The following is a 26,325-nucleotide window of genomic DNA, read 5'->3' as shown; positions in this document are numbered from 1 at the left end:
AAAAAAGAAAAGAAAAAAAAAAAAAACTAGGCAGATTTAAGAAGGGTCAAAATAGAACTTTAAGAGAAAAGTAATAATGTCTACCATTTCTAGAAATTTAAAATAATATCGAATAGACACTGCTGAAAAGAGAATTACGAACCTGGAAAGTCAAACTGAAGAAATTATTCAGGAAAACCAAGACATTTTCATGACATGGAAACCATAAAAGGAATTAAGAGACATGAAAGATAAATTGAGGTCTATTATTCAACTATGAGGATTTCAGAAGGGAAGACAGGGAGAATGCAAAAGAGGCAATACTGAAAGAGGTAACAGCTGAAATTTTTCAGCATGGATGAAACAATTTTCAGATCTGGGAAGATAAATTCTAAGCAGAGTAAATAAAAGGAAATCTACATCCTGACACACTGAAGTGAAGCTTTAGAACAGAGGTAATTTTAAAAACAGCCAGAAAGTAAACACAAATTATCTACAAAGAAAGCTCAGTGAGATTGACTGCTGATTTCTCAACAGCAACAATGGAAGCCAGAGATAGGGTAATAATATTTTCAAATCCTTGAAGGGATGTAGTGGGGGGAATCATCCTAGGACTATACATCCAATAAAATTATTTTTTCAAGAATTAAGCCAAAATAAAGAAACTAAGACAAAAGAAAACCAAAACCAATCTCAGAGCATTTATTCCAGACAGATCCTTCCTGCCCCAACTAAAGGTGTTTAATAAAGATGCTTTAGGAAAAAAGGAAGCAATCCCAGAAGGAAGGTTTAATATGCAAGAAGAAATGGGAAGCAATGAAAATATGGTATCGGGTAAATTTTATGCAAAAGTTGAAATAAGTGAATAAAGCAATACCAACAGTGTCTAACTCATGGGGCTAAAAATTAAGAGAACCAAAATACTGGACAACAATAACATCTAAGTTAGAGAATAACTAAAGTCAAAGCATTCTAAGATTCTCATATTGTTTCAGAAGGAGGAAAAGATACTACTTAACCTCAACCTCTGAATTAAACATGCATGCTTAAAATATCCAGAGTTGCTACTAATAAAACAGAGTGTATGATTTCCAAATGAGAAGAGAGAGGAAAAAATAGAAGGAAGTGGGAGGACTCAATCAATCCAAAAGAGGGAAGGAGAGTTAGAAATAGAGGAGGAGGGATGGTAGCAGTGGGTTAAGAAGGGGAAAGAGAGAACAAAAATGCAATGGTAAGAATGAATCCACATGTCATAATGATAATAAATGTGTGTGTACAAAACTCCCTAATTAACAGGAAAAAAAAAAACGCTGCTAACCTGAATAACAGTAACTAAACATATGCTCTTTACAGGATACATTTAAAACACAAAGAAAAAGGAAGGTTGAACATTATTTTTAAAAAGAAAGAAAGCTACACTGGGATGATCAGGAGGAAGCACTGGACTCACAGACTCACAGCTCTCAGTTCTCCTAATATTGTTACTGGGAGACGGAAGGCCACATGCTGGGTTAGCTCTTCACCACAGCTCTTTGGAACTCAATTCAGTGTCAACTGAATGTTATGACCTTGCCATTTTAGAGGGAATTTACAAGAAAAAAAAATCATGTGGACTCTGTCACTACATTTATTACTAAAATGTTGAGGACCCTATGTATTAAATCATTCACTGCTCCTTATGTAAAAGTCCCAAGTAAGGATTTTTTTTAAAACATTTTACGATAGGCTTATTTCCCATGAAAAAATGGGCATACTTCTTCCATTCTAAAGACGAGAATACAGAACTGATTGTGTGTCTTCCTTTCCTCCATGCTACCAGGAAGTGCAGCGCCACAACCAAACTCAAGCATGGCAATTATAGCTCGTAATTGTGCATTATTTCTCTCCTACATCCTGATTTTCTACATCTACCTTATTTTCTCTTACATGTTTTTGTTCAAAATAAGCCATGCCAAATCTAATTTTAGGAAGAGGCAGGATATAAGTATCTCTAGTAACAGGATTAGAAATTGTGAATTTACTAAAACATCATAAACTATTTTAAACAGCTTGGCTATTTGATATTTTTAAAAAGGCTTTCATGTGTAGATAACCACCCAAGTGATACTGTCATCATTTCCATTTACATATTATTATACGGATCACTTTAAAAGTTCCCTATTTCTGTCTAATCTCCTGAATAATCTGTCAATAAGGCTAGGAAGGGTGCCTGTCTAAACACTAGTCCATCAGCTCTACTGGTGAGGCAACAGGAGGGCCTACACTCTTCTGAAGCAGGGCCAGAGTTGGGCAGAGTGCTTCCTTAATTGTTCCTGCCAACACTCCAAGAGAAAAGAATCTCAATTCTCCTTGAGAACAAGATACATCCATTGCCTTCACCTGACCATCCCAAAATTTGACTAGGTGGTTAAGTTCAGCCAAAAAAGCTTGGTGTTAAGGTGTTAAAATAGTAGAGGCAAGACACTTTGGTCTTACACAACCCCATGCATGTGAAATTACACACCCTTGAAAATGTGAGAAAACCAAGCTCATTATGCTCAGGAAATTCTTGATTCCGAGGTCAGCATTCTTCCCTAAGAATACCCAACTGCTTTCATGCAAATATCCTACAGTCCTGGAAAACTGAAGCTTCATTTAATTTGCCATTTGCAAGAATTTCAGCCTATAGTATTGTACAGAAGTACTGAGAAAATCCAAGACGTCACAGGCAGATCGTATAAGCTCAGTGTTTAATTCAAATGCCCTTTACAGAGGTTTCTTCAAGGTCACTTTACTGCGTATTATAAGCACAACACAGAATAAAAGTTATAATGCAGATCATTCAATTTGCAGTTAAAATACAAATTTCAAGCCAATAAACCCATACCCTATGAAGTCCTGGATAATGGGAAATACTTGGTCCTGGGGTGGTGGTGGGGGACATAGCAAGTAATGATAATCCAGCTCAAAATCATACCAGTTACATTTACTTTTTGGTTCTTAATTCACAAGGCAATGAACAAAATACTATCTTATTGTACAGTGTCTTGGGCTGAGGGGAAAGGGATACTAAATGATAGACAGTTTTTACAGGCAAGATTTCATGAATTGTGTTTTTCCTATTTCACTCTCAATTCTTGAAATTGAAAATGAACCAGAAGACAGCATAATTAAAAAGGGAAAACTGATTGCTCTTTAGCTATTAAGCTGCTCACAGCAAAGGAGGTAGGCAAAGAATGAAGCAATTAAAAAGGACACATGGGTGTTGCATTATTGACAAAAAGGTTAATATTTGACAGAAAATAAATTTTTCACCTCAATACACTAAACTGACAAGCAACATAAAGAAATCATTAACTTGATATGAGAGAAAGAGTCAAGTATAAAAGGTGTTATCGTTACCTTGAAGCATGGCCATGCCCTTTCATAAACATGAAAGAAAAGCCCTCAGTGCTATATTCCAGAACAGAAGAAAACGGTGAACAGAAGGGTCACCAGCTCATCAATACTGACCCTCAGCTCCTGCTCCCCTACTCACTGGCCTTGAGATGCACAACCTCTATGTACCCTTCACATAAGAAAAGGGGATTCAATACCATGTGGGGAGGTAATAGATCCCACTGACAACTGTAGTGTGAGGCAGTCAGAGGTCCTAGTCAGACCCTGAGAAAATAAGAGCAGCCACACAGCAAACACTCTGTTATTTGCTTTCCCAAGTAAAATCACAGTCATTTAATAAGGATCCAATAGGCAGCAGGCACCACACAGCCTTCCTAACACTATGCCCACACGGAGGGGCTGCGGAAATTCACTTCTGCTCATAAAACCTCACGAGTCAGTATGTGGTTTTTATTCTTCAAGCTAATCTTATATTTCCATAATGTGGTATACAGAGAAGGTACCATAATATTCCCATTTCTCTGTGGATGCTATCCCTAATACTACTCAGTAACTATTAATACATTTGAAGCAACTTTACATGACAACCCAAATTATAGCATAACCTTTTTGTGTGTGTGTGTGTGGTACGCGAGCCTCTCACTATTGTGGCCTCTCCCGTTGCAGAGCACAGGCTCCAGACGCACAGGCTCAGCGGCCATGGCTCACGGGCCCAGCCGCTCTGCGGCATGTGGGATCTTCCCGGACCGGGGCACAAACCCATGTCCCCCTGCATCGGCAGGCGGATTCTCAACCACTGAACCACCAGGGAAGCCCTAGCATAAGTTTTTACACTATTTTATTTGGCTGGGGTGGGCAGGGACAGAGATCAAGACAAAAATTAAGGAATCTGTAACTGGCTGAACGGCTAACTATATACAAAGAATTGTACAATCAACATAATGATTTCTAGTGACAAGCTGAAAGAAAGGTTCTATCCTATGGGTTGTCTTAGACAGTATTTTATAAACATATTGGATAAAAGGAGAAAAGATATGCTTATTTTTTTAAAAAAGAAAGAAATGATACAAGTTTGGAAGGGGCTATCAATAATATGAAGAGCAATGCCAGCAATAGTCCTGACAGGACAGAACACCAGACTGAATCTAAGAAGTTTATACTGGATGAGTGTCAAAACAGAGAAAGCCAAACAACCAACTGCACCCACACAGACCAGGATGGAGAAGATGGAATTGAGCAGCAGCACCTCTGGAAGCAAAATCCTGGAGCTGACTAACTGTGAGGTCACTGCCCAAAAGCCAACGGGAGCTTTGGCTGCTCTACCTCCATCCGCCCACTCTTGCAGCAGGTGTTCAATAAGGACTGGCACTTAAGTGTCGAGCATTCAGAGAAGAGGCAGAATGAAGAGAGCCTCTCAAAGGCCTGAGGAAATCATCTAGACTAGTGCTGTCCAACAGGAATACAATGTGAGCCACATTAAGAGGTGAGATTAGAAAAAATAATATTTAATCTCAAGATAATATATTTCAACATGTATCAATAAAAAAGATAATGAAATCGTTTACATTCTTTTTCCATGCCACATCTTTGAAATCAGGTGTCTATTTTCACTTATAGCTCCTCTCAATTCATCTGTGTGCAGCAGTAAAAAGATGGACAGGGAGTGTTCCAGAGAAGGAGACTGTGGCCCCCCATTCCTAACAACCAGAGAATCCACCAGTGGAAGGTGCTGCCTCTGGAAGGAGGGAGTTTCCCACTACAGAATGAGTCTAAGAAAGGGTAAGTGTCAATACACGGATATTAAACAGAAGGGGATTTATACAACAGAGGGAGAATCAATGATTCTATGAGGAAGAACCATTCACTTAGGGGAGAAGAGATGGACTCAATCAGTAAACTGGGCTCCTAACGGGCGAACCTCCAGGGAAAAGTAAAACCAAACAATGCAAGGAACACCAGATAAAACAAGTGGTAAATCACTGGGTAAATGGCCACAAACAGGATCTACATAAAGCTGTAGAAAACAAACCTGCCCTGTCTTACCTCTTCCATGTGGTGTTTATGGCTGGGTAGCAGGCTATCTGAAAACCATGCACTCCACACTCCTTCAAGATGGGGAAGTGTTGTATAATTTTTTAAAATGTCTCGTCTTTGCACTGGATTCCTGGGAGGAAACTTCTAAATCGTTGAGAGACTTCACGAGTGACAGGAGTGTCTTTCTTATTCATCATTTATGCTAACGAGGTAACTCCAGGTGAGCCCCTATATATGTTAGACTAATGAGATGACTGAGGATGGGGAGGCCACCATGCCAACCATGTGATTAGAGGATGGAGGCTTTCAGGAAAAACCAAGGTCCACAGAAGGAAGGGATTCTATCAATCATACCTACACATAATGAAATCTCAGTAAAAACTCTGGATATTGAAACTCAGTGGAGCTTCCTGGCTGAACCATCAATGTGCCAGGAGAGTGACATACCCTGATCCATGGGGAGAGGACAGGAAACTCTGTCTTTGAGACCTTCCCACACTTTACCTTATGTGTCTCTTCATTTGGATGGACCTGATTTGTATCCTTTACAATAAAATGCAGTAACAAGGATAGCACTCTCCTGAATTCTATGAGTTGTCCTGTCAAATTACTGAACCTGAAGTGGGCCATGGAAACCCTCCAAATGTATAGCTAGTTGATCAGAAGAGCAGGTGGACTGGGGACCCTCAAACTTGCAGCTGGCATTTGAAATGAGGGCAGTCTTGGGAAGAAGGGATGAGAGGTCATGGGAACCCTTGAATTTATAGACAGTTGGGTCAGAAGTACAGGTGGGCTGGGGACTCCCCTAACTTGCAGTTGGCATCTATAGTGAGGGCAATCTTACTGGGAATTATGCCCTTCATCAGTGGAGTCTGTGCTAATACCAGGTGGTTAGTGATAGAACTGTATTTCAATATTTTAGGAGGACAAACATATCTGGCAGAATTCTCAGTGGCTGCAGAATCTGAGCCCTTCCTTTCCTGCCAGAGGCCTATCACCACCAGCCATTCCCAATTTTCACATAGCACCCTTACTCCCCCTAAACCCCAGGAAAAATAGCAAATGGCCCCTAAAACCGAAGTTGGCCTGCAGACATTTACTCCACTTAAGAGGGGGAACTAATAAAAAGAAAGGAAGATGTCAGGAGATTAACAAAATAATCACAATGAAGTATTTCACCTTTGCTTAAAACAAGTCTCTCACTAATTCAATGTTTCATTATAATACAAAAGTACTAGTGTGGGGAGGAGAAGGCTTGTCATTGAAGAATGAAGTTCTGCCTTGAATCAGGAATTTGAGGCTTCTATATAACAAACACTTTAAAAATTCATTTCCTTTCCATGCACACATGCAATTATATACCCTAGGATCTCTATTACCATAAATGTAATTTGAATGTTTGCAGAATGATACTACAAGGCCTTTGGTTATGCACCAAGCAATGAAAAACCATGTGTCATTTAATACACATATATAGTGTGTGGGACGATGGGGGTGGAGGGCATGGAGAGGGGAGAGAGGTGAGAAAGGAGTCAGAAGTGAGTTGTGACAGGGAATATCAAAATCTAAACATTAAGGGGCCCTTGGTTAGTTCAGAATGAAATAAGAAGTATAAGCATGGACAAAGTTCCTGGAGCAAGTTCTCCAAACCCACCAGGTCCATCTAGTGCTTCTTACTGGGCATAAGGCTGTCCACTACACCAGTAAGCTTGAGTGGCACAGCCCTCATAGTGGGAGGAATGCAAGTTACTTAACCTCTCTAAGCCTGTTTCCTTACCTGAGAATGTGGAAAGTACATTGTATTTGCATATACATGGTACACAGCAGGTGCTCAACCAGTGTCAGTTCTGTTGGATGGAGAGGCTGAGAACTGTACAGCAGGTCCTTATAAAGGGCCCTCCAGCTGTAGAACAGAAAAGGGCTGCCCTGTGAGGTTCCTCCTGCCATACTCCTTCAGATGCCCTTTCCCATGCCATTACTGCTACCTGTTAGCCAAGGCCATGGGCTGGCAGTGTCCTTGCTTCCTGCCTCACAGGAACGCTTTCTAAGATGTAGGCTACTTACAGGAGGTTGGCTTCCTGAAGACAATCTTTGTGAAGACAATCTTTGTACATTTGGAGGTTACACCTCATGCAGTCATATGACTACTGTGAAAAGATTATGCTTAATGGAGACACAAAATGCAAGTCTTCTAACCAAATGCCAGAACCAGTAACTTGAATAGCAGACTGACCTACGTATTTTGCACATAATTAATTCAGGTGAGAATAACAATTAATGTTCAAAGAAAACCAGATTTAAAATTAGTAACACATTTAATGTGATAACTGATGGTTTCCTTAGAATATTTTTATGGTACTAACCTGGCCTAATTTCACTATAAATCCAAACGTACAAGAAACACATTTTACATAAAAGGCCCATTTTCTGTCCTTACATAATGACCAACTTACCAAATGGTCTATGGAATATCTCTTCCAAATATTACATGTTTTATACTAGGGTTACAAAATTAAATAAGTTGGGTATATGCTTACAGTGTGTCCAATTTTTGAAATAAAGTAATAATGAAATCAATTAAACAGTAGCATAATTTCAGTAATCAAAAGGTAGGAGGCAAGCCTAACTTATCTGGAAATTAAATAGCAACTCACTCTTTCTTTTTATAGCCAAAAAAACCAACCGCTAACATACAGATGTCTACTGTTCAAACATATCTAATTAGCAGCACATTAGGGCTCAGTTTCTTCAATTTTTTTTTTTTGGCTGTGCCATGTGACCTGGCTTGTGGGACCTTAGTTCCCCAACCAGGGACTGAACCCACGCCCTCAGCAGTGAAAGCGCAGAGTCTTAACCACTGGACCACCTGGGAATTCCCAATTTCTACAATTTTAAAACAAGATGATGGAGCTGAGTCTGTGTCTCAGGCAACAGGTTAAGCACTTGACATACAACATCTCTTTGAGATCTCAAAATAATCCCTAGATAGGCATCATTAATATCTTCATTTTATAGTAAGAAATGGGAATTCAGAGGGGTTCAGTAATTTGCCAGGATGCAAGCCCAGGCAGTATGACTCCTAAGCTCCAGCTTCTAGCCACTACTTTCTACAGTGTCTTCTGAGTTTAAGCATGTCATCATCTATCTTTATTTGCATTCACACCAAGTGGAGATGTTAAGTTTCCAGGATAAAGACTACCTATATTTAATTATGTATGTAATTAATGTAAACTGACCAAAATGGTAGTTTTGGAGAGACATTAATAATGAAAGACTTTCATCTTACACATATTGTACATCAGATGAGCCCCTAAATTTTTCCACTGATTAAATACTGTGGTTAAAAATCACCACAGTCCACCAAGTTACACATAATTAATAAAATGCTAATACACTTACCTCAATTAATTTGTTGGCATGTTCACGGAAAACTTGGGCATATTCTTTAACTTCTTTCTCATTTCCATTCTTTGCAGCTTCAATCAATACTAAAAGTGGAACGTTGGTTTCCAGAAATGAATCTGAAACATGGTCCATGACAGCTTTGCGGAGCTAATAATTAAATTGTAAAAATTTGATTTTATTTCTACCAAGAAGCTAGATTGCTTTTTTTTTCTCTTGCACTTTTAAATCTAATGGAAGCTCCTGACAGTGTGGCTGCACTTATATGAGGACCCCTCGTGTAAGCCATGCAGTTATATAATCTGCAACACAGAAAACACAACTGTGGAGATAACAGCTTACACTACAGTTACAGCATTTCAGCAACAGAATCTCAGTTTTCAAAATAAAATCCTTTTTTTCCTTGGGAATTACAAAACTAAAGCTTGTATCTTAAAGGAATAATAAAAAACTGAACAGAAAACAGCTCTAGATTGAATTGGCACATAGCCTTGAAATACATATATAATTAGCCCATTTGGCTAAATAAAACTGCGAAGGGAGAAAAAAAGCACTTTCTGGTTTATCTGAACACGGTGAGCACACTATGAACTATGAACCTTAAAATCGAAAGGTTATCTTTATAACCATTTGTGATACTACTTTACCAAAAGGAAGATGTATAGATACATTCCATCTTTAATTCTGCTTTATATCAGATATGAACAATAAAATGTTTCTCCACTAAGTCAGGAGATTGTTTGTATTACTATTACAACTTCTTTTTAAGTTTTAATACATTGTTTTACAAATTCAGTCCAACTTTTTCTTAAACACTACAACTCAATTTAATTCCAAAATGTTAATGGGATTATTTAACATTAAATGAAGAGAAAGACCCTCTGTACTTACTAACTCGGAAAACTGATGGCCCCAAATACCTCTATATCCACAATATCTGTACTAGAAACACAATTCCATCAAGGATCAAAATCAGAATGGGGCAAGTCAAATAAATAACTTCAACTGCTGTCTCTATTGTTTGTAAGTTAACATCACAAGATCCTTCAGGGTATTTTCACAGATCCCCAAGTCATTTTAAATTGATTTTCTTACCTGAACATCCTTTTCACACTAGAGCTAATTTATTCAGTCCATTCCAGTGGGACTGTATTATTCCAGGTCCCCAAGAGATTTTATTAGCCATTTAGAGGCTTATTAGCAAAACACAAATAGAGATAGTCAGTTTTCTATGAAAATTCATCCATTAACTCAAGAAAGAATATGTGCCCAGTATTTGTTGGGATTTTAACCAAAACAACTAAATTGAAAACTTGGGAAAGCAATCAAAACTTCTTCCAGCTTACCTGCCTACGCAAATCCCTGGTCTTCTTGGTCATTTTATCTATTGCAGAATTGAGTGCATCACTTCTTTCTTTACGTCCAGCCTGGAAAACAAGGAAAGAGATGCACATTGCAGTAATTTACAAGGAGATGTAATGATAGTCAATAACTAAGTTCAGATCAACATGGAAAAATCAAATTTTTTAGCCCCAAGTTGGGACATACAGGCGGTTGGGGAGAGCACCATGTGGCTTTGTTCATAAAAACCTAATTTTACAACTCTTAGGGGCTCCATATTATTTCATGATGGAAATTGAGGGAGTTCTGCCAAAATAAGAGAAGCCAAGAGGTGAGACTTTTGCTTAAAGTTCTGCTTGAAAAATTAAATTTATATTTTAATTCAAGGTTCAGCATACAACTGTTGGTAGGAATGTAAACTGATACAGCCACTATGGAGAACAGTATGGAGGTTCCTTAAAAAGCTAAAAACAGAACTACCATATGACCCAGCAATCCCACTACTGGGTATATACCCTTAGAAAACCATAATTCAAAAAGAGTCACTCTTTTTGAATGTTCATTGCAGTTCTATTTACAATAGCCAGGACATGGAAGCAACCTAAGTGTCCATCAACACATGAATGGATAAAGAAGATGTGGCACATATATACAATGGAATATTACTCAGCCATAAAAAGAAACTAAATTGAGTTATTTGTAGTGAGGTGGATGGCCCTAGAGTCTGTCATACAGAGTGAAGTAAATCAGAAAGAGAAAAACAAATACTGTATGCTAACACATATATATGGAATCTAAAGGGAAAAAAATGGTGATGAAGAACCTAGGGGCAGGACAGGAATAAAGAAGCAGATGTAGAGAATGGACTTGAGGATATGGGGAGGGGGAAGGGTAAGCTGGAACGAAGTGAGAGGGGGGCATGGACATATATACACTGCCAAATGTAAAATAGATAGCTAGTGGGAAGCAGCCACATAGCACAGGGAGACCAGCTCGGTGGCTTTGTGACCACCTAGAGGGGTGGGAGGGAGACACAAAAGGGAGGAGATACAGGGATATATGTATATGTATAGCTGATTCACTCTGTTATAAAGCAGAAACTAACACACCATTGAAAAGTAATTATACTCCAATAAAGATGTTTAAAAAAAAAAACGGTTCAGCATACAATTTCATTAATGAACCAGCTCTCCAAGAACTGCAAGCAAGAACAGGGTATACCTGATTTTGAAGAACTCTGAGATACGAAGAATGTCAAAATGTGAAAGATGGCACCTGGCACTAAAACAATGTGAAACAACAAGTTTTAAAACTAAGATGTACCATGATGGATAGGAGTTAATAACATTTTTATATAGCTCAAATAAGAATGCTTTGTCAGATTACTTCAGTTAACAGTGTATATTATATAGGCCAAATAAGTATGCATTGTAAGATTGCTTAAAATTCTAGCCTAAGCTTAATGCAATTGTATTGCACAGAGAAGAACCTATCTGCCACTCTGAGAGAGGTATGTAAATCAGCATTTGTTCAGAGGTCAGGGGGTTGAGTGGACATTTGTGTTGGGGAACATTCTAAGCAGAATCAAAATGGATGGTAGTTGAAAGAAAAGGGACAAAGGTAGTTATCCCAGGTAGAGATAGCTAGCCATGTGCTTAGAAATACCTAGTAAGACATCAGCTAGGTTAAACTACGAAATATATTAAAAGTTTTTCCTTACAAAATTCCCTGTCAACAAATGTGGCTCTTTCTGTAAAACATATAGTAATTACAGAAGAGACAGAAGAGATACGAACGGACAAAGGAATTTAACCCAGTGTTTCTCTACCCATGGTTGCCCTCAAGACATTCTGGTATGGATATGTCATCAGTACATAAGTCAGCATAGTAGGTAAATAGCCGGGGATGGGGAGATGTGGTTACACACTTTCTGAGTGCCTTTTAATGTACAGTTGTTACTCAATCTCTCTCTTATCCCCCATCTGTTAAATGGAGACAATGACACTTGTCCCTCTGCCTCCATCTCTGGGCTATTAGAAGAAAAGAGAAGGAATATTGATGGATACAGGTTATTTAGCAGAAGACAGAAAGGAGACAAAAAAGGAGTTAAAATTAAAAGTTGAAATATAACTGACACATTGATATGGTCCCTATCAAATCTGGTCAGGGTCATATCCTTAACCTTTTCCTCCAACAGTACTGTCAATAAAGTTAAGTAATCCACTAATATTAATGGGTTTAAGGGAATAAAAAAAGAGTCTCAACAAAAACTGAGAAAATATGAGCATTTCTACCTGTAGGAATAAACTGTGATTTATTCATGGCCATCAGTCAGAAGAGAACTTGACAAGTATAATTAGTTACTGACAATCTCAAAGATCAAAATACCAGGATCTAAGGCAAAGGTGGCTAAAACTGAATTTAAAAAAAAAATCAAACTGACCTCATAATTAATGCTTAAATCAGGAAAGTCTCAGTACATTTCTTTTTTTAAAAAAATTTTTTTCTGAGCACAACTGTCTATCCTCAGTACACTTCTTAGATACTCAAGCACTCACTTTGAAGTAAACCTAGTAAAATTTGTCATTGTACCTAGCTACATTTTTGGGGGTGTTTCTAATAGATCATTTACTCCAGAAAACATCTGTTATCTGAAATCCAAAGGTTGGGCTCAATAACCTCATGAGAGCCTAATTGCCTACAATGTCCTCAATTTGGGTAGAAGGATTTATAATACTTAGAAAGTTATATAAAAGCAAATCCTTAAACTTGACTTTTGAGGGAATTACATTCACACGGCAAAATTCACACAACAATGAATCTGTTAATTCTTTGTCAAACTACCTTAAAAATCAATTTATTTGTCTTTCTTGTTACTTTAGGAAATAGAGGTTTATGCCTCATTAATCAGTAGGGAGCAGTTCAGAAGCAGTTACTTACTGAAGTTTTTAGGTTATAATAGACAGACCACTTTTTTTTTTTTTTTTTTTTTGGTAGTACGCGGGCCTGTCACTGTTGTAGCCTCTCCCGTTGCGGAGCACAGGCTCCGCGGCATGTGGGATCCTCCCAGACTGGGGCACGAACCCGTGTCCCCTGCATCGGCAGGCGGACTCTCAACCACTGCGCCACCAGGGAAGCCCAGACCACCTTTTAAATCAAAGCATCCCTTAATAAAAAAGAAAAAAAAAAAAAAAAGACCAAATAGCAAGTTTACAGTTCCAATAATTTAAAATATAATAGGGGTGAGTACACACACTTACAAACTTAATAATGAGTTTGATGAAAGCAGAAGGCTTGCTGATCTGTAAAACAAGATCTTATTTCTCTTTGAGATTAAGGCTGTTATGATTTTGTATTTCTAGTTTTGGCTAGGCCAAAGTAAATTTGCCCAATGAATCTTTAAAATTAGTGACCCTCGGTTCCCACCTAATTGAGAGACTCTATTCCACTAAGCAGAGAGACCACCTAGACTCACTCAATGTTGGTATGTATGCCCCTGCTACACAGTGACAAAAGGGCTTTCTAAGAAAAAGATATTGTATGTTTGGGGTTTCAACATAAAGCTTCCCTCAACAAGTAAATATAAGCTGAACTGAGGAGAGGCAAAGGTTATTATACCTGGGACTACCTCTAAGCAACACAGTTTTGGCTGAGACAGTGAAAGAGCTTTTAAAACCAATCTTTAAGAGAAGCATGAAGAAGCCATTCCACCTTCCTCCTGCGTGGACAGACTTCTATCTATTTAGACAATCTTTACTGAGCACTCTACATCCACTGGAGTAGGCAGGATTAGCCATAATCCTTCTCTCAGAGGGTTTCTAATCTGAGATAAAATAATTCAGAGCAACCCCTAATTCAGCAAGACACTATTGTGCTGGGCTTGACAGAAGTTCAGAATAACATAACAGTGGGTCAGAGCAGTAAGTAAAAGTCATACAGGAAATTACATTTAAGTTTGTAATTGATTTTTTTTTTTTAAGTATTAAGAACTAGAATTTCCTGGAGGATTTTACCCATTTTGGTGGTGACCTCTGGGAGAACAAACTTTTTTTTTCCTTCCAACGAGAAGGAAAAGATTCTCCTGCCATTCATTAAAATTAAGTATATATAGCAAAGACCATAAAACCTTTAAAAAACGAATGACTAACTGGAAGAAATCTTTGTAAAATATTTCACAAACAAAATTAATTTATTTAGTAAGAATGAGAAGCCCACGCACCACAACAAAGAGTAGCCCCTGCTCGCTACAATTAGAGAAAGCCTGTGCACAGCAACGAAGAGCCAACAGAGGCAAAAATAAATTTTTAAAAATTAAATCTTTAAAAACAAAACAAAAAAAAGCAAACTCGGCTCTATTTCAGAATAAAAAACGAAGCCTGCCATGCACAGAGAATGGGGGAAACATGAACACGATAAAGCCACTGGCAAGCAAGAATAAGAAAAGGGCTTGGCAATATAAATTTCAAACAGTCTACGCATTTATCAAGACCTCAGGACAGTTCTGTTTGGTTTGGGTTGGTTTGATATCTACAATAGGTGAAATAAAAGATTTCTGTAGTCTAAATGTACCTCTGTCCAAACTTCTATGGAAAATCTTCCCTTACCTAAGGTGCATCACCCCAAAATTTACTGCTGTAGTTTCTAGCCCTGGGCACAGAACACAATGCTAGCACAACAGAATTAGGCTGTCATATGATCCTAGTTCTGCCACCCCACCAATACCAACAACTGCCAAAAAGCACATGCCTCCAAAACCAAACTTTGTTAAGTCACAGCATCAAAAGGGACATAGCTCATCATCATTGGTGTAACCATCACTACTTCCAACTCCTTTCTCAGTCATGTTTAATAAAGATAACAAAACAGCTTAAAAATCACAATTAATGGAGGGCAAGGACGAGGTCAAAAATAGGGATTCTGTAGGCTTAACATGGACAGTCTACTTCTTAAAGGGCTTTTGAAAGGAAAGATCCCAGCAATAGAGATACTTATTTACACTCAACAGTGGTGCCCTGTGATTTCACCAAAACTCTAAGAGCCTAGAATTTTAAATGTTCTCAGATCCTCTGGCTCTACCTGGGATGATCAACTACTCTTTAGCCCATCTCTAACATGACAGATTGGTAAGTCCATCAATCCTTACATATTCTATCTGCCTCTGTCAGATAAATTCTGGTTCTTGGGAAGATAACAAATGGTTTAGTGCCAAACCCCAGTAGTTGTTAAAGAGCAAATCAAAAATTTAAAAGAATAGTCAGACTTCCCTGGTGGCACAGTGGTTATGAATCCGCCTGCCAATGCAGGGGACACAGTTTCAAGCCCTGGTCCGGGAAGATCCCACATGTCGCAGAGCAACTAAGCCCGTGCGCCACAACCACTGAGCCTGCACTCTAGGCCTGCGAGCCACAACTACTGAGTCCACATGCCACAACTACTGAAGCCCGCGCACCTAGAGCCTGTGCTCCGCAACAAGAGAAGCCACCACAAGGAGAAGCCCACACTACAACAAAGAGTAGCCCCTGCTCGCCACAACTAGAGAAAGCCCGCGCACAGCAACGAAGACACAACACAGCAAATAAATAAATAAATAGTTTAAAAGAACAGTCAATCTTTGTCTCCAAATACACACGTTTGAAAGCAGTGAACTCTAGGATTTATCAGAATATTCTCCCATCCTCTTTCTTTCCCGCCTCCAAAAACAGGCTAGTAAAACCCACTCAACTCTAATACAGGTATTGATACAATACAGGCCCAAGTATGTGGCTGCGAACTAGGAACCCTAAAAGGTTCTTAGGAGGGAATATACTCAGACCCACAAATCTTGGATCTCCACCCACTTTTTGATGATCGTAAGGAGATCTCCAAGGAACAATGACCAAGACTAGAAGCAAAAAGGTTTATTTTAACATACTTCTCCAGAGCACCTCTGTGCTTCCTCACCACACCTCTGGGTGCTGGGGTATTAAAATTTTTGGAGTTGGGCATGATTAGTTAAGAAACATTTGACTCTTTAGCATAAAGCAAAATCCAGCTCCCTCTCTACCAAAAATTAGAAGATTTCATGTATATACCCATACATCTGTTTCTCCAAGTGGGGAAATATTTGTCCCTAATTAGCAATATATATTCAAAGCAAACTATCATGTAGAGTAATACAGGTAACTACAACACCTAAGCCCTGACACATGACTCATTTAATTTGCTTACAACCATTTACAGAGAGGACTGGCGGGCTAGATTTTACTTGTCCTTTGCCTTGTCACAAACAACTAAAACAGTGAAAATTGAAACAGATGATATGGAAAGTACCTTCCAGAGGTTGTACTGCCACTTTAAGTCAAAGGCATATGTATGCAGAATAAAGCTGTTGTAAAATGAAACCAAGAAAAAGTTTAATTCAGAAAGAACATGGGTTTCTTTTTAGTCCTTTTAGCTAAAGAAAGATAAAGATCAAAAAATGATTTAAAAATTCCATCAGTAGGAACTATGGTACTTCAACCAATTTTAAGACAAACACCACATCTTCTTTGATTCCACAGTCTAAACCTTTTGAACCCAAAGAGAGGGCAAGTGGGCAAGATGGCTGGTGACCTAGACGGACTGTGCTCTCTGGGTACTGTAATACGGCAGGCATTACTGCCCACTTCTCCAGATGCATCAAAAAATAATTACTCTCGGGCTTCCCTGGTGGCACAGTGGTTGAGAATCCGCCTGCCGATGCAGGGGACACGGGTTCGTGCCCTGGCCTGGGAAGATCCCACATGCCGCGGAGCGGCTGGGCCCATGAGCCATGGCCGCTGAGCCTGCGCGTCCGGAGCCTGTGCTCCGCAACGGGAGAGGCCACAACAGTGAGGCCCACGTACCACAAAAAAAAATTACTCTTGATTGCACTGGTGCCTTTCTGTGCAATTTTCCTTGCCCACAAATCTGTTATAGCAGTATTGGGATAATGTAATTTAAGGGTTTTCCATTTGTTAGTATGTAAGAAGTAGGCCAAGCAGACTACAGAGCAGAAAGGAACCAAGAGTTTAAGGGGAAGGAAATGCTCTTCCCTCTAAATTTTCACATACAACTCATTCCTAATCATGGTTGCTCTAATCCAATTGGTTCTAATGCTTTTCTCCACATGGAACTAAAGTTGTTACTTCAGGGGAGAATTTAATCCAGCTCCTCCTGCCTTGCAAAGGTTTTTGTTTTGTTTTGTTTTGTTTTGTTTTGGCGGTACGTGGGCCTCTCACTGCTGCGGCCTCTCTCCCGTTGCGGAGCACAGGCTCCGGACGCGCAGGCTCAGTGGCCATGGCTCACGGGCCCAGCCGCTCCACAGCATGTGGGATCTTCCCGGACCGGGGCACAAACCCGTGTCCCCTGCATCGGCAGGTGGATTCTCAACCACTGCGCCACCAGGGAAGCCCGCAAAGGTTTTTTTAAATCAGAGGGTAGCTGACTTCAATAAGAGCATTTACAGTATCCCAAGGGCTTCTTTTCCTTAAAAAACAAAAACAAAAACAAAAAAAACACCCTTGTCAGACTCCCCTCATTGCAAGTTTTGGGAACAAGTTCCTATAGAACGGTCACTCTGAAACCTATGGTCACAGACCCTGTAAGAATCTGATTAAACCTTATCCACAGAAAAATGCACAAGCAACAAAATTCTACAAGCCAATTATGGACCCAGGTTAAGAACTTCTAGCCTACAAGAGAGAAAGACTATGGAAAGGATCAAGGTCAGTTGGGGGAGTGGCATCCTTGAATTCTAAAACAGGACCTCTCCCTCCCCCTTCCTTAACCAGCAAGCAGGAATACAGTGGGAGTACTAGTTCCTGAGAATAAGAGGTTCCACTCATGGGTAACTTTGGCTTGGGCACGCTATCTTAGAACTGCACTGCCCTCAGAGTCTTTCCTTCAGTCTTCTCCTTTTAGAGATATCAGACATGCCCCATGGTTGTTAGACTCTACCAGACCTAAGTGTATTCCTGTTGTCTTCTCTCTCCCTTTACACATCCCAGGCATTTTCCTCAATAAAATTCTTATACTTCTAATCCTACCTTGGGGTCTGCTTCTAGGAGGAGACAAACTACACACCTGCAGCTGCTGCTGTCTCCACGGAGCGCTGAGGAAGGCACCTTGGAGTCTTCCGGTCCTCACTCTAGCACCACACTCCAACACAGAAACTATACCCCTTGAGACAATAACTTCTTACACATGCCCAGTGTGATAAAGCCCCTGGAAGCCAACAGACTGATGATGTTCTGGTTTCACAGACACAATGGGTAGTTTTCAGATTTCTGCCTTCAGGTCTGAGACAAGACCTACTAAGGATAAGTGCCAATGATATGGGAGAAATGGCCTGGAAGGCCAAATCAATAGTGTCAGATGGGGCTTCCTTGGTGGCGCAGTGCTTGAGAGTCTGCCTGCCGATGCAGGGGACATGGGTTCGTGCCTGGTCCAGGAAGATCCCACATGCCACGGAGCGGCTAGGCCCGTGAGCCATGGCCGCTGAGCCTGTGCGTCCAGAGCCTGTGCTCCGCAACGGGAGAGGCCACAACAGTGAGAGGCCCGCGTACCGCAAAAAAAAATAATAACAATAATGTCACATGTATAAAAGGCCTTACCTTTGTCAGGCCTGGAAATATGACCCTGACTCAAAGTAGAAATATCTTTTACATTTATACAATAGTAAACATGGAGCTGTACAGTCATAACCAAATTCTGAAAAGTGATACTATTCGAGAGGGAGAAGATGGTGTTAGGTCAAGTAAAAACAGCCAAAGCAAAAATCCTGTTCCAGAGTATGAGTGCCCTTTTGTATTCCCTAGAGAGATTTCAACAACAGTTAGTACAAGACTCAAAGTCAGTTCTTAAGTGTGCCAATAGGCACCATTGAGTGTGCAAATGCTCTATTGTTTGAGGGTCACAATGCCCCAATCCCAGAGCAGTAGAGGCCTTTAGCTGAAGAAGTAGGTGAAATTCTGAGGTAAATACAAGGGACCATGTCAGAATCCAGCCATGCTATACCACTTGTCCTAAATCATTTCTGTTCCACTGTTAACACTTAGGTCATGCAATATTAAATGACTGTATCAACCTACCCGTTTCTCCTACTAAGACATCCAAAGATCAAATCAGCATTATTTTTCAATTAGCACTGTGAGAAAACACTACTATATAAAATAAGACAGAGAAGGAGAACCTTTTTAATTAGCTTTCTCCTGAAATTCTCAAAGAGCAAAATAACCAAATGCTTTGTTTTCCAACCTCTTTTTTTTTACCCTTTATTCTTGGTTTATGATGTTAAACTCTTAATGACAAAGAAGCAAAGCCCATTTATCTAGTTTACCAACACATTTGAAGCAAATCATAGTCATACTTCTATTTTAACCAAGCATGACAGCAAGGTGATTGAGTAGCTTTCCAAATTACCAGAGCAGCAGGCACTTGCAGAGGCTGCTGTTAAATCAGCACTTCATAAATCATGCAGGCTCCTGCCCATTTAGATGATCTCTCTATGCAGAATCGGCAGTCTAACACTGGCTCTCCCAAGCATTAAAAAATCATCACTCTGCTAACCCAACTCACTGTTCAGACGGGTCTTCTTGAATGCAGCCTTTATTACAACCTCACTGCTGCTTCCTACACTGAAGGAATACCATGTTTTAAAGTCAGGAGTTCTTCTTTCTCGCTTCATTATAATCAGGGGTCTTACAATGACCCCGATACTGTTACAAAGCACACTGCTTTATAACAGTAAAGCTTCTGGAAAACCCAAACAAAAGACACGTCACCCGGTGACGTCAGCCTATATACAGTTCTGTGTGGTCGCAGCACATAAGCAAATCCATTCTTGTGCCGTTTCTCGGAAAAGCTTTTCAGTAAATGCACTCATGCTGCTCCAGGAGCTCTTCTCTGCAACAAGCCGCCCATCTGCCATCAACAAGTTAAGACCGAGAGAACTAACGGCTGCAGAAAGGAGAGGCTGAAGCTTTGATTAACCAGCTGAGCAGTTAGAGGAGGACGAAATTAATAACTTATATTTAAAACTGATTTAGGGGATCAGAGTGGTCACAAAAAATGAAACCAGTGCTTTCGAGAGGAATATCCTAAGGAAAAAACAACTCACCCTGGTGGATTCAATTTTACTCGGAAAGCCTGGGACACAGAAAACAGGAAACTGGTCAAAGGCTCCCGCATGTTAGAGCCTTTTACAGACTCACTGCGTTGAGTCTGACAACCGAGACTGAATGCAGGCTCCAATGTGCTCAGAAGAATGGGTAAGTCCATGTATTTATGTGTCTTGTACAGTCAGCAAGGAATCAACGCTTTTAAAATAATAAGCCACTGAATTCACATTTTATGAGGGAGATCACTGTCACATTTTTGGATTTTGAGGTTTAGGTAAAAACATATATTGCTGATGACAGGATGTGTTTTATCTTCTTTCTTAATGGTTTAAGTTTTGTTCTAGTCATACTAACAAGGTTAGTGTTTCTGCAGCAAATGAAAAATAAGTTATACGTAGTGAAATCTTTGCCATAATGTTATGTTGTTGCTGTTGTTGTTGTTGTTGTTTTAATAGCCCATACGCTCTGCTGAAAAATATCCTATCTTCTTGTCTTCCTTAAATTATATTCTGCAGGCTTACATTTCAAGTGGCCATTAGGGGCCCCTATGCTGGCAGCAATATATGCAATGAGTATGGTTTTAAAAATGCTGCCTGCCCTGGGTATGGCATGTCCACCCAAATGCCGCTGTGAGAAGCTGCTCTTCTACTGCGACTCTCAGGGCTTCCACTCAGTGCCAAACACCACAGACAAGGGCTCTCTGGGCCTGTCCCTGAGGCACAATCACATCACAGAGCTCGAAAGGGATCAATTTGCCAGCTTCAGTCAACTTACCTGGCTCCACTTAGACCATAATCAAATTTCAACAGTAAAAGAAGATGCTTTTCAAGGACTATATAAACTTAAGGAATTAATCTTAAGTTCCAACAAAATATTTTATTTACCAAACACAACTTTTACCCAACTGATTAACCTGCAAAATTTGGACCTGTCTTTTAATCAGCTGTCATCTCTGCACCCAGAGCTCTTCTATGGCCTCCGGAAGCTACAGACCTTGCATTTACGGTCCAACTCCCTGCGGACTATCCCAGTACGCCTGTTCTGGGACTGTCGTAGTCTGGAGTTTCTGGATTTGAGCACAAACCGTTTGCGAAGTTTGGCTCGCAATGGATTTGCAGGATTAATCAAACTGAGAGAGCTTCACCTAGAGCACAACCAGCTGACGAAGATTAATTTTGCTCATTTCCTACGGCTAACCAGTCTGCACACACTCTTCTTACAATGGAACAAAATAAGCAACTTGACATGTGGGATGGAGTGGACCTGGGGCACTTTAGAAAAGCTAGACCTGACTGGAAATGAAATAAAAGCCATCGACCTGACAGTGTTTGAAACGATGCCTAATCTTAAAATACTCCTCATGGATAACAACAAGTTAAACAGCCTTGATTCCAAGATCTTAAACTCCCTGAGATCCCTCACAACGGTTGGCCTCTCTGGCAATCTGTGGGAATGCAGCCCTCGAATATGTGCTTTGGCCTCCTGGCTGGGCAGTTTCCAAGGTCGGTGGGAGCATTCCATCCTATGCCACAGCCCCGACCACACCCAAGGAGAGGATATACTAGATGCAGTCCACGGATTTCAGCTCTGCTGGAATTTATCAACCACTGTCACCGCCATGGCTACAACTTATAAAGATCCAACCACTGAATATACAAAAAGAATAAGCTCATCAAGTTACCATGTGGGAGACAAAGAAATCCCAACTACTGCGGGCATAGCAGTTACTACTGAAGAACACTTTCCCGAACCAGACAATGCCATCTTCACTCAGCGGGTAATTACGGGAACAATGGCTTTATTGTTTTCTTTCTTTTTTATTATTTTTATAGTGTTCATCTCCAGGAAGTGCTGCCCTCCCACTTTAAGAAGAATTAGGCAGTGCTCAATGATTCAGAACCACAGGCAGCTCCGATCCCAAACGCGACTCCATATGTCAAACATGTCAGACCAAGGACCATATAATGAATATGAACCCACCCATGAAGGACCCTTCATCATCATTAATGGTTATGGACAGTGCAAATGTCAGCAGCTGCCATACAAAGAATGTGAAGTATAATATCTACCCATCATCAAAAATCACATCAGATAAGTAACCTATTTTACATAGTAGGGGCTAAATACATATCTAATTTTTACCAATGGTGACATTAAGGCTAATTTTTCCAAACCAAGTGGAGACTTAGGTTTCTGACGTGTTGAAGTATTTTAAATTTTTTTTAATGAAACCATATTTTAAGTGTTAAATGAAGTGATGCTCACATTAATTTGCACTGTTGTTGGAAAGTCTAAAAATGCTTACTTCAAAATAAGACATTTCATGTATGTAATTATACACTATCATGGGTAAACATTTACCCTAAGGTCTCCATATGCTATTTTTTTTCTACTGAAGGCAGTTTGGAAAGAAGCTACTGAGCAGAAAGATATGGATCAATACTTGTTTGATCATTGCTCTCTACCCCAAGTACCACAACTGGCTTGCTGCTTAAAAGGAGACTTTAGCAAAGTTCTCTTGTATGATAATTTGGTATTTACTCAAACCTACTATTTACTGCCAGCGTGGGGAGTAGAATTTCACATATGCTGAAGACTGGTCAATATTAAACACTCTTCTTCCAAAGTTTTTGCCTGGGTTAATAGATATTATCAAAGTCCATATCATGAAATCAGAACCCTTTATGTAATTCTAATAAGCTGAGGGACTCTTTAATATATTTAAACAATGAATCCAAGTGACTGTGAAAAGGTGTCATTACAATGAAATCAATACTAAATAATTACACTGACTTCGTTTCATATCTCTAGTTTGACTTATAATGGACACGTTGATTTTTGTGGCATTTAGATACTTACTTTATACTAGTATTAATTTATCACTTTACTAATTAGTTTACTAAATCCTATATATACATTTATATGTGAAAAAAGATTTAGAATTATTTGAGAGAAAAGAGATAAACTGAGTCAATTTAGCAATCCTACGACCAGCTGCTCACTCTAGTTTGAAAGCACACACAGAAATACAGTCTCTCTCCCAGTCTCTCTCTTTCTCCCCCTGTCCTCCACCCCCCACCTCCATCTCTCCCTCAACTGCCATGATCAAAGATGCCTTGACAAAGGGGTTTAAACCTCTTTCTTCTGCCTTTTCCTGATCTTCAAGCCTCAAAGAGCCAAATTAAAAATAACTGGCTAGCAACAGGCATAATACTGATTCTTGTTAGAAATATATTTTAAAGGAACCTTGAAAAAAATCATTTTATAAATATTATATGCTAAATTTTGACCTTTTAATAGATACCTATTCTTACTCTAAGAGCAGGTCCTTCTAGGTGAAGGGAACAACACATATCTGAGGCAAACCTTCTCATGGCAGAACACAATATATGCCTATGCAGCCACACAGTGGTAACTCGAAGGAGGTGAGGGGATGAAAGAGAAAGGCAGCATTTTGAAATATGACTCTTGCTAAAACAGGTTAGCAAAGTTAAAAGGCAGCCAAGCAAATGGGCAACTATACATGATCTGCATCAAACAGGGCAAGGCCTGGGGACCTGCAGCTGGAAAGGGGATGGGGGGAGGTTCTCTGGTATTAATATAAATGTTCAGTAATTTAAAAATGATAATGCCACACTTTTCGTGTAGAAAAGAGCCACAAGTACTTTGTTTCTTCCATTATGATTTCTATGGAGAAACTATGACATATTTAGGATTTAGATGCAAGTTACCAATTGACACAGAATTTTTCCATAAATGAGGTTCCATGTATGTAGTAGCAAAAACCGTGAAATTAGACTACTGACTTGATTTTAGAAGAATGAGCATTTTTACAACTGACATTTGCTGATGAGAAAAAAGGCATAAATTCTTGGAGAAAACCACTACCATAAAAAAAGTTATCTTTTACTTAACATGATACCCTTCAATCAAGGCATATTTCTTCCCAGGATTGAATTGAAACATGTTAAGATTACAGTTTAATCCATGAGATTTAATACTAAGAGAGGGATGTCTACCTACATTTCAAAGAAAATGTGTCTCAGTAAAAAGACAAGATCACAAATTATGGTAAGAATGTGCTCTCTACAATTTTTAAGGTGGGTAGATTAGTTTGGCAAAATCTCAGCCCATCTCAGCTGATCCTGAGCAGTGAGCATTTCACCTCATGTTAAAGCAGACACTAGGCCTGCCTGGGCAAGGACAGAAGCTGATTTTATGGCATAGAGCACGTCTCACAGCTTCCTTACAGAACGGCTGGATCAGAAGCCCCATTACAAATGAGAGCTCCACAAGCTAAAATTTACCAACCCATTTATCAGGGTAACCATGGCCATTTGTCAGAGAACAACTTTATCACAATACAACTGTGTCCTAGACACACAAGATTCCACTAGCCCTGGAGGAGAGCAGAGAGGTAGTTTCCATCATTTCAACCACAACCCAAAATTAATTGAAACTGTGAGCAGAAGGGTGAGAGATAGTGGCTGGGAGTCCCCACATTAATCCTAAAGATTACAGTTAGTGAAATGGACCGTCAATTGGAAAAATCCTTAATGTATGTAGCAAAGAAAATTGGAAAAGCAAGCCATTTAGTAATTCAGGGGAACAGCATAGCCAAGGCCACGAAGGCATACTTTTCAGTTGAAAATTGACAGATTTTTTTGGCCCTTCATTTTTTGGGCAATGTTCTCTGAGAAAAGTGAATAACAGTGCCAAATAGCATTTTCCTTTTCCATTTAAAGCACAAACTTCCCTTTTCAATTGCCTATAGAAGGCAGAATTTCTTTTAATTTTGGTCTATTTGTGTTTTGGTATCAGCACAGGTTTGAAGATGAGGCTCTTAGTCATATGTGCTCTCTTTACCAACTGGCTCGGGTGGAAAAGCATCACAACTACACTGCAGATCCTGGTAATATAATGTTAGGCCTTTTGTTTTTTGCTGTCGTTTTATCCTCTTCAACGCCCCCTCTCCCTTTTTTCACTTTCAAGAATAGAGGAAAATGACCACTTAAAAAACAGAAAAATAATTAAATCTCTCTGGGAAAAGCAAGCTAACAAAGGCTATGATACTGTACCCACCTAGTAACCAAGAGCTAGTTTGGAATCATTTATATTCATTTCTGTAGCTTGCCAGGGATTTCAATCACCTTTCTGAAATGAGAGTGAGCTGATAAATTTGCAAATCCATATACAACTCAGAGAATACCCACTGCCAACATCAAATAGCAAAGATACTAATTTTTTAAGCCAAAAATCTGCACTAACACATGTAATTTCTTAATGTGCCTAAGTTAATTTCTGTACCAATTCATTGAATGGAATTGATTGAACTTTCCCACTCCACTAATTATTAAAATCCATCTGCTTATTCTAATGCTAGTCACCAAGAGCTAGACTCTTTCCAATAAAAATGAACCCTATGTAGCACTAGGTCTTAATCCTAAAATTCAAAACAGGCATATAATTTTCTTAAGGCATACTTCCTACGCAACTATGAGGGGGGAGCTATAAATGTCCCGTTCTCTTCAAAGTGTGGATATCAGTATGAAATTTTGAAATATTATTTTTAGAAGATGACTTACATGATCATTTTCTTAATAAAGCAATACAATGACAGACTGGTCTCAAAAATCTGTTTTGGGACATGCTTTTCATATCTTATTGGTTAAATTGCTTCAACCAGAAAAAGAAGACAAAAGTGATAAGGCCATCCACAGATAATTAAATATTTCTGTTCCTAACCAAGGGCAAACTCGTAGTACTTAAATAATTTAAGGTGAAAAACGAATAGTAAGTGACTGTTTAAGCTTTCATACTGCTATTGCAGACATTTGGAAATGTCTGCTATTCCTTCAATTAACCTATTCTTCCTTGGTAATTTTTTAAAAGCCTGATCTATGGAATGTTTGATGAACATTCCTATCAACACTGAAACTGGAAACTGAAAGTACAGTCCAAACCTATTGTGTTCAATCACCCTAAGCCATCTGGGTGGGTGGGGTGGGGGTGGGAGGTGGTCAAGTGGGTTGGGAGGGTGGGAAGAAAATACGATTATACTGGGGTGGGGGGT

At 39.5% G+C, this 26,325-nt stretch overlaps 2 protein-coding genes across 5 annotated transcripts in view; one reads left to right on the top strand and one right to left on the bottom strand.

Moving 5' to 3' along the window:
- Positions 1-26,325, bottom strand: part of CTNNA1 (catenin alpha 1) — a 195,783-nt gene that overhangs the window by 37,158 nt on the left and 132,300 nt on the right. Inside the window, exons 1-3 of one of the 3 annotated variants that reach the window (XM_067031728.1) lie at positions 19,555-20,076; positions 10,140-10,220; positions 8,791-8,943 (exon numbers count right to left, since the gene is read on the bottom strand). In XM_067031728.1, the coding sequence (XP_066887829.1) occupies positions 8,791-8,943; positions 10,140-10,172 (186 nt within the window). In that variant the 5' untranslated portion in view covers positions 10,173-10,220; positions 19,555-20,076. Of the gene's footprint in view, positions 1-8,790; positions 8,944-10,139; positions 10,221-19,554; positions 20,077-26,325 lie in introns of those variants that run through there. The other 2 variants (XM_067031727.1, XM_059061247.2) reach the window with 2 other exon arrangements.
- On the top strand, positions 19,939-24,584 carry LRRTM2 (leucine rich repeat transmembrane neuronal 2). Of its 2 annotated transcripts, none has more exons than XM_059061276.2 (2): positions 19,939-20,402; positions 20,768-24,584. In XM_059061276.2, exons 1-2 carry the CDS (start codon positions 20,399-20,401, stop codon positions 22,312-22,314), a joined length of 1,551 nt encoding a protein of 516 aa, XP_058917259.1. In that variant the 5' UTR covers positions 19,939-20,398; the 3' UTR covers positions 22,315-24,584. The 2 variants fall into 2 exon arrangements, with proteins under 2 accessions (XP_058917259.1, XP_066887832.1); XM_067031731.1 differs by having other exon boundaries at positions 20,281-20,402; positions 21,196-23,904.

The sequence above is a fragment of the Kogia breviceps genome, chromosome 4 (genome assembly GCF_026419965.1).
Source record: "Kogia breviceps isolate mKogBre1 chromosome 4, mKogBre1 haplotype 1, whole genome shotgun sequence".
In the NCBI taxonomy this organism is placed as follows: Eukaryota; Metazoa; Chordata; class Mammalia; order Artiodactyla; family Physeteridae; genus Kogia; species Kogia breviceps.
This window is presented reverse-complemented; position numbering and strand designations above follow the sequence as displayed.